The sequence below is a fragment of the Triticum dicoccoides genome, chromosome 2B, assembly GCF_002162155.2.
Source record: "Triticum dicoccoides isolate Atlit2015 ecotype Zavitan chromosome 2B, WEW_v2.0, whole genome shotgun sequence".
Taxonomy (NCBI): domain Eukaryota; kingdom Viridiplantae; phylum Streptophyta; class Magnoliopsida; order Poales; family Poaceae; genus Triticum; species Triticum dicoccoides.
Window position 1 is genome coordinate 398,932,719 of NC_041383.1, and position 13,609 is coordinate 398,946,327.

Sequence of the window (13,609 nt, forward strand, 5' to 3'; positions counted from 1 at the left end):
TCTTGCTAGACACAGGGTGATCAGACGCCCATTTGTCAAAGAAATTGTAGAACTCATTGTAGTTTTTGGTGTAGTTCTCATCAACTAAGCAACTGCCACTAGCATGCATCAAGACAACGGCCGCATCAACCTCCTTAACTTCAGGCATCACCGACCTGATGGGTCCAGACATAGACAAGGTGGAAAGATTTTCATCACAGAAACTCGCACGAGCCTCTGCAAGACCCAAGTTCAAGATGGGCACACCATCCAGCACCTCAGTTGGCACTTGGCTAAGCTCCAAGGTGGTTGGAGCAGGAGCCACAGGCACCAACAATTCCCCAAGTAGCGGGGAAATTGGTTCCTCAAACATCCCCTGAAGCTCAGGCATGGTCTGCATCACCGGGGCCAAGACCACGGAAGTGGCCTCTCCCACGGAGTCAACATGAGCGGCGGGTAGAGCATGAAGTGACGGCGAACTGGCTTTGGAACGAGGCGAAAAGCAACCATAGAGCTCCATATCACTCCCATCAACAACTCCAACATCAAGATCGACCATAGGAGACGATGCAGGGGCGGTTTGCTTCGCAATCAAAGCAATAGAGAGCCTGTCTAGAACAACTTCCGCACATTCCATAAAGCTCCCAAATCGAAGCAGCCAACCTTGCAGCGATTCACGACATCACGTAGAGGTTGCACCGCCTCCTTCAGCTAAAGCGACGCTAAGCCTTGTAGTTCAGAGCGCAATAACTCGGCTTGCGCTGCAAAACTAGGCTGCTGGGTTGCAAAACTCGAGGACGCCGAGATAGTGGGGGCAGAAGCAACAACCACTGCCCAAGAATGACGTTGAATTCCTTTGGAATGGGCATGTTGTGGAGCAGGAGCTTGGGCTTGACAATGCTGAGAGACGAGGCGGTGTGGTGACGATATGGCAGAGGTTGCCAACAGGCTGAGTGGGCGCGAAGCATTGCGACATCCACGCGCACGATGACCATTCCCAAGGCAACGGGAGCACCTGAACGGATCTCTGCAATCCATGGCTCGGTGCCCAGGAGCGAGGCAACGACAACATCTACCATGGATCCAAGCGGGGATTGAACGGCGAGCAGATGTTGGGGATAGCGACCACGGACGGCGCGATCCATGCCGCGGTAGAACCTCCTGCCAGCCCCCTTCTATGTCTGGCACGTGCCCCACACGCACCTCGACGAAGTCGATGACCTTGGCGGCAGCCGGCGGCGTCTGGGGGGCCACCTCCTCGTCGTCATCCTCGTCTGAATCGGGGCCAACAGAGAAAGCTCCACGAAGACCATTGTCTCCAGCAGCATTGACGGGCGGCGTGGTAGGCGTCGGAGTCGCCGGGCCCAGATTGGAACTGGCCAACCTCTCGGCCTCGCAGGAGGCAAGAAAGGCCGCAGCGGCGCCATCCACAGAGGGCAGCGGCAGACGAGCTGAGGCGGCCTCCGTCATCGTAGCGGTGGTGGCACCGGCAGAAGGAGCCAGAGAGACCGGGGAGGCCTCCCTCGTTGTAGCGGTGGTGGCCCCGGCAAGAGGCGTCAGAGATGCCAGAGCGGCCGCCATCGACGATGCGAGGAGGCCACCGGCAGGAGGTGCCAGAGAGGCCGCGGCGGCCGCCGACACCGAAGCGTGGGTAGCCATGGCGGGCGAACGAAGGGAGAGGGAGACTAGTGGAGAGGAGAGAGCACGTCACGGGGGTGCCGGATCTGGGCTCGCCGAACGCGGAGCAGGCCAGAGCAATGAGATCAAGCCGGCGGCGGCCGCACGGCTACACCGCGCGAGGGCCGTCGCCATTTCCGTCGCGGCTCTCGCTGCTTCCCAACCCTGCTGTGGTTGTGGTCTCCAAGGGGGTACTTTGTGACAAGATAGATAAAAACCCATACCCGAGTTAAGTCTCAACATCCGATTCAAGAACTCCCTAACAAGTACCGAGCTGTTCTACACAAATCCCAGCAAATTATTCACCATCTCACAAGAAAAATGCATCGCCACTCTTGCGCATGGCAACAGCCGGATCTTGCACGCCTGGAGCTCAATTTGTCTTCTACAACGTACTGAACAAGAACGGAAAACTCAAAACGGTGCCTGGGCTCATCTGCTCCCTCTCAGCAAAAAATTCAAAAAAAATACTAGAAAAATTCAAAAAATTCCAAATTTTTTTGTGGTGGTAGATAATTTGACGCGTGAGGTGTGCCCAAAAATTCAACTCATTTGGACATCTGAGCAGCTCTCGGCAAAAAAGACAAATCGGGTCAAAGCAGTGCGTGAACAGTAAACATTTTTACAGACCCTGATTTTGTCTTTTTTGCCGAGAGCTGCTCAGATGCTCAAATGAGCTGATTTTTGGGGCGCACCTCGCGCGTCATATTATCTACCACCACAAAAAAAATTGGAATTTTTTGAATTTTTCTAGTATTTTTTTTGAATTTTTTCTAAGTGTGGGTGCAGATGAGCCCGGGTGCAGATTAGCCGCACTCCGCGGTATACACCTAAAATGTCATACATGTGTCTGGACTGGAGAAGCGTAGTAACATCTGGCGCAACTCCTTGGCCCTGCTTTCAGTCATTAAACGGAAGAAAGTTATATTCACCGTCTTTAGTGCTGTAGACCAGCCGAATAACCGTTCCACCAGAGCTACTTCCCATTCGGTTCCTCTCAGCCCTCTGATTTCTACATCTTCGAGGCAATCCAGCACCAGCTCCTCAGATCTCCAGTTTAGTGGCTGATCACATATGCAACCTAGTGGACATGTTTGTACCTGAAACGGGGAGTGTATCAGGTTAGTAGCGATTTATTATACAAAAGAACAAAAAATCAGAAATGTGTTCAGACTGCCTGAATTCTTCAAGATATGCCACCAACAAAACATACATCAAAACTTTCTATAAACAAACACAGAATAAGATGAATGCCTAATTTGCCTCTGATGCTCATGGAACCTTTACAGAAAATAGGCATCAAGCTTTAATAGAACACATAGTATGTCCTAACTCCTAGCTCTAGCAGTGTTATAGACTGACTGATTCATATCTTTGCCTTAAACTCGAGATCGGGCCTGTCATGCAATAACTCACTTAACTTCACATCCACAGCCATGCATTTCCAACAGTCTGCGATATTTATCGTCATATGTCATGGGATGATATTCGTAATTTGCATAATAAGGGAGCTCACCCTTGGGTGGTTTTAGGAGATTTTAATGAAATTCTTTACTCCTCAGAAAAAGAAGGTGGAAATGTGAGACCCAATGAAATGATGAAAGAGTTCAGAGATTGAGTTCAGAGATTGTCTTGCTGAGTGTTGTTTAGATGATGATATGGGTTATATTGGCGACCCCTTTACTTGGAGGAGAGGGAATATCAGGGAAAGACTGGACAGGGTGGTTTGTACTGCGTGGGACTATAAATTTCCTCATGCTGCGATCATTAATGAGGAACATGTACACTCTGACCATCGCCCCTGATTCTGGATATTAATTATTATATGACAATAATATGTTTAGTCGTTCAAAGAGCCGTATGAATTTTATTGAAACTAGTTGACTAACAAAAGAAGAAACAATTGAGGGGATTGTGAAGTCGGCTTGGGAGTGTAGAAGTGCATGCTCTAGTCAATGCAATCAAAAGACCGATCTGATGAAAGAGACTAGGCAATACATTTATACGTCAACACTCCCCCTCACGTGTGGCTCCCTCAGGCCTAAACGTGGACCGAAAGTGGGCTGCTATTTAATTGCGCCAGCCGGGTCTTGAACTCAAGACCTCTTGGCTCTGATACCATGTAGAAGTGCATGCTCTAGCCAATGCAAATAAAAGACCGATCTGATGGAAGAGACTAGGCAATACATTTATACGTCAACAGGGAGAAGGCCAAGATGGCTGGCATTGGCCCGTCTCTCGCGGCGCGTACACGTGCTGTGCACACAGATTTACACTCTTGGGACTGAGACACGTTAAGGGTCAGAAATGAAGATTGACAAATTAAAAAAGGAATTGGAGAGGCTAAGACGTGGTCCTTTGGACGCTGAATCCCGTTCACGGCAAAAGGAGATTTTGGTTCTTATTGAGAATCTTCTGGACCAGGAAGAGATTTTCTGGATTCAGAGAGGTCGCGCCAATTGGTTGATGCATGGGGATCGCAGTGCATCTTTTTTTCACAATGCGACTACGGCTAGAAAAAAGAGGAATAATATTAAGAAGCTTCTTGATCACTCAGGGATTTTGGAGACAAGGTACGGAGTTGAAGGACCATATCAAGAAATATTTTTTAAAACTATTCACTTCATAAGTCTTGCAACCAAATCAGAAGATCCTTGCCCTAGTCCGGAGAAGAGTATCGGCTGAAATGAACAATACCCTTCTTGCTCCATACACTACCGAGGATGTTCGAAGGGCTCTTTTTGCTATTGATGATTTAAAAGCGCCGGGTCCGGATGGATTCCATGCTATTTTTTATAAAAGACTTTGGCCCAGGCTAGGGGATGATCTGGTTGAGGAGGTCCTTCAGGCGGTTAATACATGTACTATCCCTCCAAGGTGGAATGATACTGTGATTGTGATGATTCCCAAGGTCAACTCTCCGGAAAAGGTATCCCATTTAGACCTACAGCTTATGTAACACGGTGTATAAGGTTATTGCAAAAATGGTGGCAACTCATTTGAAGGCTTTTCTTCCAGAAATTATTAGTCCAACTCAGAGTGCTTTTGTTCCCAGAAGAATGATTACGGACAATGTCTTGGTAGCTTGTGGGTGCTTCCATACAATAAAGAACAAGAGAGAAGGTAAAGAGGGCATGTGGCGCTATCAAACTTGATATGCATAAAGCTTATGACCGGGTTGAGTGATCTTTCCTGAAGGAGATTATGCTGAAACTTGGTTTTCAGAGAATTGGGTAAATTTTGTTATGCAATATGTATCCACTGTTGAATACCGGGTCAGATTTAATGCAGAAGAAAGTGAGAGTTTCAAGCCGACGAGGGGTTTAAGGCAGGGCGATCCTCTATCACCCTATCTTTTCTTGCTTTGTACGGAGGGGTTGACGGCTCTCTTGACGCATGCGGAGGAGAGTGGTAATATCTTGGGTGTGAAGGTTTGTAGAGATGCACCCCCTATCACCAACCTTCTCTTTGTTGATGACTCACTGATCCTCATGAAAGCCAATATGCACAATGCTGAGACTTCGAAGTCAATCCTGGACTCCTACTGTGCCACTTCAGGGCAATTGGTCAGTGTGGATAAAACCAGTATTCTTTTCAGCCCTTATACGAGGGTCGAGGTGAGAGAGCAGATGTGCATAAGTCTGAATATCATGACGGAGGTCCTTAATGATAAATATTTAGGCTTGCCTGCCATGCAGGGATGGATAAATCTAACTGTTTCCAATATCTGATTGATCGCATTATCAAGAAAATTAGTGGTTGGAAGGAAAAACTTCTATCTGTTGGAGGGAAGGAGATCCTCCTCAAGTCTGTTGTCCAAGCCATTCCCACCTATGCAATGTCCGTTTTTTAAAATCCTACAAAAATGTAAAAGAATTATTGACGCGATGGCGCATTTTTGGTGGGGAGACGAGGATAACCAGAGAAGGATGCATTGGATGGCTTGATGGAAAATGTGTCTCCCAAAAAATCAAGGACGGATTGGTTTTCAAGATATCCACTGTTTCAATCTAGCGATGTTGACAAAGCAGGCCTGGCGTATTTTTGAGAACCCCGACTCTTTACGTGCTACTATTCTGAGAGTCAAGTATTTTCCTGATGGGGATTTATTGAGCACAAAGTTAAAAAGGGTTCCTCGTTATCTTGGCAAAGTATTATGGTATTCTCTGAAGAATGGATATATTTGGCGAGTTGGAAATGGTCAGAGTATTGCTATTTGGGATCACGCGTGGATTCCAAATTGTTCCACTAGGAAAGTTATCACTCCGAAAGGGGGTCATTTGTTATCCCGAGTGGTAAACTTTATTGATCCGGTTTCTAATAATTGGGATGAAGATCTGGTTAGACAAACCTTGTAGCCTATTGATGCACAAAGGGTCCTTGCTATCCCTCTCCCTCATCATGACATGCAAGATTTTTCTCCCTCATCATGACATGCAAGATTTTGTCGCATGCAAATTTATGAAAAACGGTTTGTTTTCGGTCCGATCAGCATATTTCGTGGAATGGGATCATGAACATGGAATGAAACTAACAATTACCAATCGCATGGGACGACCACTGCTAATCCTATTTGGTGCAGATTTGGAAGCTTTCGTGCCCAGGAAAGGTTAAGAATTTTATTCCGCGCACATTGCATGGTACACTTCCGTATCATGTCCCGGAAGTTTGGAGGAGATTGGGGCTGGACGAAATTATTCATAGAGCCTGCGAAGTTGATCATGCTGGGGAGGGGGTTCTGGAATTCCTACTCCTATTACCCGATCAGGATTTATCCATGATGGAGATTCAAAATTGCCATTACTGGCTGGTATTTGTGGTGGACAAGATGTAAGTTGGTCAGAAAGTTCAGAGTGCCATCCAGATATCTATGGGGATTACTGTGCTTTACGGCTAGTTTTGTTATTGCTTCTTCTCCTAATGCTTCCATGAAAAAAGGGGGTTGGACCAGGCCTCCGGGGGTTTCGTCAAACTAAATGCGGATGCTTCGTTTGATCAAGACATGTTTAGGGGTACTGTTGGGGCGGTCCTGAGGGATGATAAAGGGAAATTCATTGCGGGAGGGAATGGGAGGATGGACTGGTGTGCAAATGTCTTAATGGTTGAATTTTTGGCTCTCAAGGGGGTTTCGTCCATAGTTGCCAAGAAGTTGGGTCGACCGGGTCGAGGAACGGGGTCGCTAATGGCGAAACCGATGGATCGATTGGGGTAGGCTTATCCGGGACGCCAGATCGGGACGCGGGACGTGACCCCGGGTCGACTCGTCCGGGTCGACAACACTAATTACAATTATTAGTACAGAAATGTTGGATAATAAAACAATTAGCCCATTAGGCCCGTTAGCCTTCTTCTCACATGACCTATCTGAACGTGCCCTGTCAAACCTATGCTTCTAGTTTCTCAAAAAGAAAAGAAAAACTATGCTTCTCATTCATTTTCCTTCTGCTGCGCTGCCACTTCTCTTTCTCCGGCTAATCTCTGCGACTCTCCCATGGCGACTCCGCCCTCCATCGCCGGATTCTCAAGTGGCTCGCCGCTCGCGTACGCCTTATTCATCATTGGCGGGATTGGGACAGGAGAGGACGCATACGGCAACAGACATCTCGCCGGCCGGCCACCGGCAAGCTAGTGACGGATTGCGGGAGGGCGGACTCTGGATGCTCTGTCCGTTGGTGGAGCGTGATTTCCTGGTGCCCTGGTTTACCCTGGTAAGACTCATTTACTCATGAAATTCCCTTGCGTCCTGCTGCCTGCATACCAATCTGAGTCGGTAACCATCGATCAGGTTCGGGTCGCGATCCATACATCGACCCTGCTCGACCCGCCATCGTTCCCGACCCTCGATCCGAGTCGATCGACCCCGGGACAGGGAACGCATGGTCGAACCACGAACCAGCCAACTATGGTTTCATCAAACTAAATGTGGATGCTTCGTTTGATCAAGACATGTTTAGGGGTACTGTTGGGGTGGTGTTGGGGCGGTCCTGAGGGATGACAAAGGGAAATTCATTGCGGGAGGGAATGAGAGGATGGACTGATGTGCAGATGTCTTAGCGGCTGAATCTTTAGCTCTCGGATTTGGGTTTCTCTAGCACAAAGGGCGGGATGCAACCGCCTCGTGATTAACTCTGATAACTTGAGATCATTGACACCATGAAGAATGGAGGACAATCTGCGGGTGCGGCGGCGGCGGTTTTTGACGATTGTTATCATTTTGCTTGTGATTTTCCTATTTCTAGGTTCGAGCATTGTAATATAGTAGCTAATAAAGTCACTCATGAGCTCGCTAGGCTAGCTAGATTCCAATTGCCTGTTGATTGGTTTGAGGAGCCATTAGATCATTAGATGAAATTGTAACCTTTCTCACAAACAATGTACTTGTTGTTTCTAATGAATACAGTTGGTGATTTTTTATTCAAAAAAAAGTGTTATGCTACTTTGACAAGCTTGTCTTTTTGTACACAAATTGGTCATATTTTGTATCATTTTTGCAAGTGATTGTAATATGACACAGCATACCAAGGTGTGCTGGTGGGGCACTACCCTTGGCAAACAACGGCTTGGTCACTTCAAGCAGTGGCGTACCCGGGTGCCATGGTGGTGCTAAGAGAACAGGCAGTGAAACGACGAGGCTTTCTGCAGAACACCCCATTTTGGCGGCAGTACCTCTAATGGAGACGACTTTCTGCGATGGGATAAAAACTTTCAAGGTAAAAGCCGACGCGGTAGAGAAGCGCCTTGCTTGCTTGGAGAAGGAACATGTGGAATCAATCCACCGCAAGTAATGGCAGTGGAGCGACCTCTTCCTTCGACAGTGACAGTGGTGTTTCCACTAAAAGCGGCAGCAATAACAGAGCCTTGGCGGAAGCTGTGCAGCCATGCATCAAACCGTGGAAACGCAGCCAGCAGCATCAGTAGTGGTGTGGCCAGACAAAGAAGCTCCAGAGACGCATCTTGCGGCATTGACGGTAATGCAGCAGGGTGCACCAGTGGCAGAGCCACTAGAAGGAGCAGCAGCGCAGGACAAGTTGGGTGGGGAAACCTCATCTGTGGTGGAGATCGCTCCAGCAGCGCTGGCGAAGCCCAACCCAGAGGTGACGATATGAAACAGAGGAGCATAACAGATGTGGCAGATCAGATAGAAGTACCACATGTTGTTACAACCAACGCAGAGGGCAGCATCCAAAAGGCAGCACTGATTCCCATCGGCAGCAACAATAGGCAATGCAACCTCCAAGACCCTCAGTGCAACAACTGGGCCAGCTCAAAACGGTGACTTCAATATGTGTAAACTAGGAGAAAGTCCAACAGTGCACAAAACAACTTGTGCAGTTGTATGCTTGTATTTGCATGGCAGTATAGAGCTTAAGGAACGAATCAGAAGAAGTGCTGGCCGGTGCTAATCCATGCATTGCATACATAAGGCAACCAAATCTGAGTTTAATTCTCCTGCTACAGGTCAGTTTGAAGACAAACCACAACCCCACGAGCTTCAGTGGGAACGGGCTCAGCTCTCCATTTTCATGGCAGACCACAACAGGAAGACGGAAACATCACACTTCATTGATGTGGGGCCACCTTCGGCAGAAACCATGTCTTCCAGACCACCACCAGAGCAGCTCAAGGATGGAATAGAGATCGTTTAGAATCTTTTGAATTGTTACTTGGGGGTCAAGTACTCAAGTAAGCCCTCCCAGATAAGGGACACCACATCCACACGTATCCATTATCAATCAAGAAATAAAGACACTTTTATCAATTGGCTATATCCCACATTCGTCCTCCTACTCCCCTATCCTCTACGCCATGCCACTGGGTCATCTTCATTTCAGCTGTTACCTTATCTGTCTCCATGGGGGTATCATTACTAAATTTGGGCACTATCAGATCAAGTTAAGGCATGCCATGAAATGCAAATGCATGCTTTTCTGACTTCCTTAGAAATCACGTATGAGATAAACAATTAAGGAAAGCTTTACCTCCAGACTGGTATGAGGATTTAATGTTAGGATCAGCCTTCTTACACCGGTACACATCCTGAGAACATGGAATAAGCTGGCTCCACAGGCATGTCCATGTGCTATTACACTAATGCTCAATAATGAAATGACTGGGAGCATTGTCATATCCTCCATCAAGTATTGCCTGTTACTTAGGTCCTGCAGATTTGTAAGATGTCACAAACAAAAGGTTGTACATTGGAATATATAATAGTTGTAAAAGAAGTAGAACACATGGTCTTGTAAACTGTGATTAGCACATGGAAAAAGGTTGTTATAAGCTAACAAGTTCACTTTGGATTTCTATTACACAAAACCTGGGCATTGTAAGCCCAGCTCTAAAAAACAAAAACAAAACTCAATGCTGATTTTCTATATCAAGTCTAAACATTTTTGGCACGGTGGGGGCATTCAAGGTGTAACCTTGATAGATGTCTTACCTGTTCATGACGCTACCCATTCTCTAGCTAGATTACATGATAAAGGGGTAGTGCTCAAGCTGTGTTATGAGAAAGCTTTTGACACGGTCAATTTAGATTTCGTAGACGAGTTGCTCAAAATTAGGGGATTTGGTTGCAAATGGTTACGTTGGATCCATAAGTAGCCGTGTTAGTGTAAATTTTCTATTCACGGACGGTCGCGGACATGCGGACGCCATCCGCTTGCATCCCTATCCATAAGATCACCCACAAAAGTGGTGTTAAACCGAACTATGCTGATAGTGATGTCTTTGTCACTGGTAAGAGTCTTAGGCAGGGGGTTCCCTTTCCCCTCTGCTCTTTAATTTAGTTGTTCTCAGGATGCTATCTAGAGATGCTAGTACTGGGCTGATCAGAGGGCTTTGCCACTCTGTGTGTCCTGGGGGTGATTAGCCTCCAATATGCAGATGATACTATCATGTTTGTAGATAGAGACCCTGTCTTAGCAACCAAGTTGAAATGGGTTCTAATCTGTTTTGAACAGGTCTCAGGGATGAAAATTAACTATGATAAGAGTGAAATGATTCCCCTGAATATGGAACCTCATGAGATAGATAGTTTAGCTGGTATCTTTGGGTGCCCTGTTGGTGCTTCCCAATCAAGTGCCTAGGTGTGCCTTTGCATTTCGATAAGCTGTCAAGGGAAGACCTTCAACCCATTATTGACAAGATCCTTAAGAGGATAGCTGGCTGAAGAGGGAAGCTTTTATCCTATAAAGGGAGAATCATTTAGATCAGAACTTGTTTAGCTAGCATCCCTGTCTACCTTCTCTCATTCTTAAAGTTACCTAAATGGGCTTATTGATATGATCAATTCCCAAATGGTTAATTGCCTATGGAATGACTTTGAAGGCCATAAGAAGATCCATTTAGCCCACTGGCAACTAGTATGTATGAAACAGGAATTTGGAGGTTTAGGTATATATACCTAACCTGCATAACCTTAACATCTGTCTTTTAGGATCTTGGATTAAGAGGTATATGGCTGGTGAGGGAAAGATTTGGAGAAGCATAGTTGATACCTGGTTTTCTTCCCCTAACATTATTTGTAGTGACTCTGTGGGAGCCTCTACTTTCTTGAAAGGGGAAAGGGGTCATGTGGGCTGCAAAAGCAGTTAAATTTGGTCCTAGGTGGGCAGTAGGTGATGGTAAGAATATCAGGTTCTGGGAAGATACCTGGTTTGGGTCTTCTCCATTAACTGTTCAATACTGAGACATTTACTGCATTTGCAGAGAGCAGTGCAATACCATACAGCAAGTGTGGGATAGTCATTCTATCAAGCTCTCATTTAGGAGGATATTTAATCATAATTTGATGAATCCGTGGTTTGAACTAGATTGTCAAAAGTCTCTAATTTGGCAATATGAAAGATCTAGGCAGTATTCTTCTAGTTCTTTGTATTCCACCACTAAGTATTGAACAGTGAAGAACAACGAAGATTCAGTGAGCTCTGACTCAGCAAGATACACAAGTGAAAATTTTGCACCAGCTATTCTGGAATGCCACCATCATCTAGATGATTATGTACCACCCCGAACACAAGTGAGAATTTTGCACCAGCTATTGTAAAATGACACAATCAACCAAATGACACGTTCCTTTCCTTACAAAACCTATGTTTTCTTCCTTATCTATTGACTTGCTAGCATGTTACAAGTGACTGCATAACTCCAAATAAGAGAAGGATGAACTCACCCGCTGATAATTCAGTGTAAGTCTCAAACTGTGGATGACCTTAAAGTGCCGGAAGAGCCTCATCAAATCGCGATTGTGTTCAATGCCACTTGGTCCATATACAACATAAAAGCTTGTGCCCAGCCATTGAAGACGTGTCATCCTGCCAAACTGAACAGAGACTGGATCATAAGCATCACTCCACTCAAGCGACACCAGCCGAGGGGTTGAGATGGTGGCAACCGGTTGACTTGGATTAGGGGCATTAGCAAAGCTGTAGAAGACAGTTAACTCTTTGAGTGCCGGCGCCACAACAGTGAGGCGCTGCAGGCCACGCAATTTCCTGAGCTTTATTGTCATTAGAGACTCCGAATGTATGGTGAAATTGTCCAGGCCCCGGGCATCGCAGAGAGTGAGTTCTCGCAAGGCCGGGCACCGCGGAGAGGAGAGGGCGTCCCCGAGCTGGCACGGACCGTGTAGCCGGAAGTGAACGAGGCAGAGATTGGTGAGCCGGGTGAATACACCGGTAGGCGGCGGCGCGAGGCCGAGAAACCCCAGGTGGAGCGAGAGCAAGGTGGCGTTCTTGAAGCAGGGCAGCTCAAAGGCCCCTCTTTCTCCGGCCTCGTCCCGCCCACCATTCTGCCGCACCTTGTTGTCGAAGAACAGATCGCCGGAGAGGCGGCGTGAAGCAATTGGGAGCCAGGCCGCCATGGATTCGGCAGGGGCGTCCTGGACGAAGACAACGAGGTGATGGAGGGTCGGTGCTTCATGGGCGGCGAGGGCGGGGGCTATAAGGTGGGGGGCGGTGTATCCGGGGAAGTAGACCTGCGGGAGAAGGGCCCAGAGGCGGCGCCAGCGGCGGGAGAGGAGACTGGTTCGGGCGGCGGTGGGGGAATCGCGGAGCGTGTGAAGGATGTGGAGAACCAAGTCATCGGGCAGCGCGCTGAGGAAGTCGTCAATGCCTCCGCCGGCGGCGGCGGAGAGCCTGGTTCGCTTGGCGGCGGTTTTGCCATCGCCGTGCTCCATGGAGGAGGGATCTGTCTCACATGGAGTGAAGTCTATTATGAACCTTGAATTCATATGCCTCGTCTGAATTGAACCCTAACCTCCAAATCCCTTATGTCCGCACCCTGTACTCACTAATCCCGGTCTATCTCAACCCTTAACCCGTTAGACGATGTTTGGCTCGCTAGGAAAATGATGGTCCCGGCCGGGATCAATCTCTATTCTCACTGAATAGATGGGTCCACAGATCATATTTATCTTGTTCCTCCAAATCTCTCCATCTCTCCTGAGAAAGATCATGCTCTCCGTCGGGTCAACTGATTAATAGGCGTAGAGGTAAACACTGGTAAGATGACCCATGCACGATCAGTACATGTATATATGTGTAATGCACGGAGAAAGGCCGATCGAAGTTTACACGGGCTCGACGAGTCCTACAGCGCCGCGATAGAGTTGTTGATGGCTCCGCCTCCACCTCCAGGGGCCATCAGAAAGCGGCGACGCCAGCTCCGGCCTCCAAACTCCACGTCACGTTCACCACGTGCCTTGGGAGCCTGCTGCACTTGTCGGTGTCCCGCTCGCGCGCCTAGCAAACCTTGTCGCAGCCACGCTCAGGGACGTCGTGCCCGTGCTCGCCGCCACCTGGGGCCGGAAGGACGCCGTCGTCACCCCCTCCCCTGCCGCCCTCCTGGTCGAGCAGCTCGCCACGCGCGCTGTCCTCGCCGTCAATGCAGTCTCCTCCCTTGCCGCACAGCCGCGGCCGGTCACCAACACACCATCCTCCGCGGCGGCGCC

The 13,609-nt window shown here is 48.0% G+C and overlaps 1 protein-coding gene across 1 annotated transcript; it reads right to left on the minus strand.

Annotated features, from left to right (window-relative positions):
• Positions 1–2,238: 2,238 nt before the first annotated feature.
• Positions 2,239–12,902, minus strand: LOC119363877. Its single transcript, XM_037629247.1, has 3 exons — positions 11,831–12,902; positions 9,636–9,815; positions 2,239–2,756 (listed from the first exon to the last, which is right to left on the minus strand). Exons 1-3 carry the CDS (start codon positions 12,887–12,889, stop codon positions 2,487–2,489), a joined length of 1,509 nt encoding a protein of 502 aa, XP_037485144.1. The 5' UTR covers positions 12,890–12,902; the 3' UTR covers positions 2,239–2,486.
• Positions 12,903–13,609: the final 707 nt, after the last annotated feature.

Excerpts from the sequence above, each read along its gene's own strand:
- LOC119363877 (XM_037629247.1), bottom strand. The coding sequence starts at position 12,889 with ATGAATTCAAGGTTCATAATAGACTTCACTCCATGTGAGACAGATCCC. Across the intron at positions 9,816-11,830 it reads TTACACTGAATTATCAGCGG|GACCTAAGTAACAGGCAATA; the intron begins GTGAGTTCATCC and ends ACAAATCTGCAG. Across the intron at positions 2,757-9,635 it reads ATCCTCATACCAGTCTGGAG|GTACAAACATGTCCACTAGG; the intron begins GTAAAGCTTTCC and ends TCCCCGTTTCAG.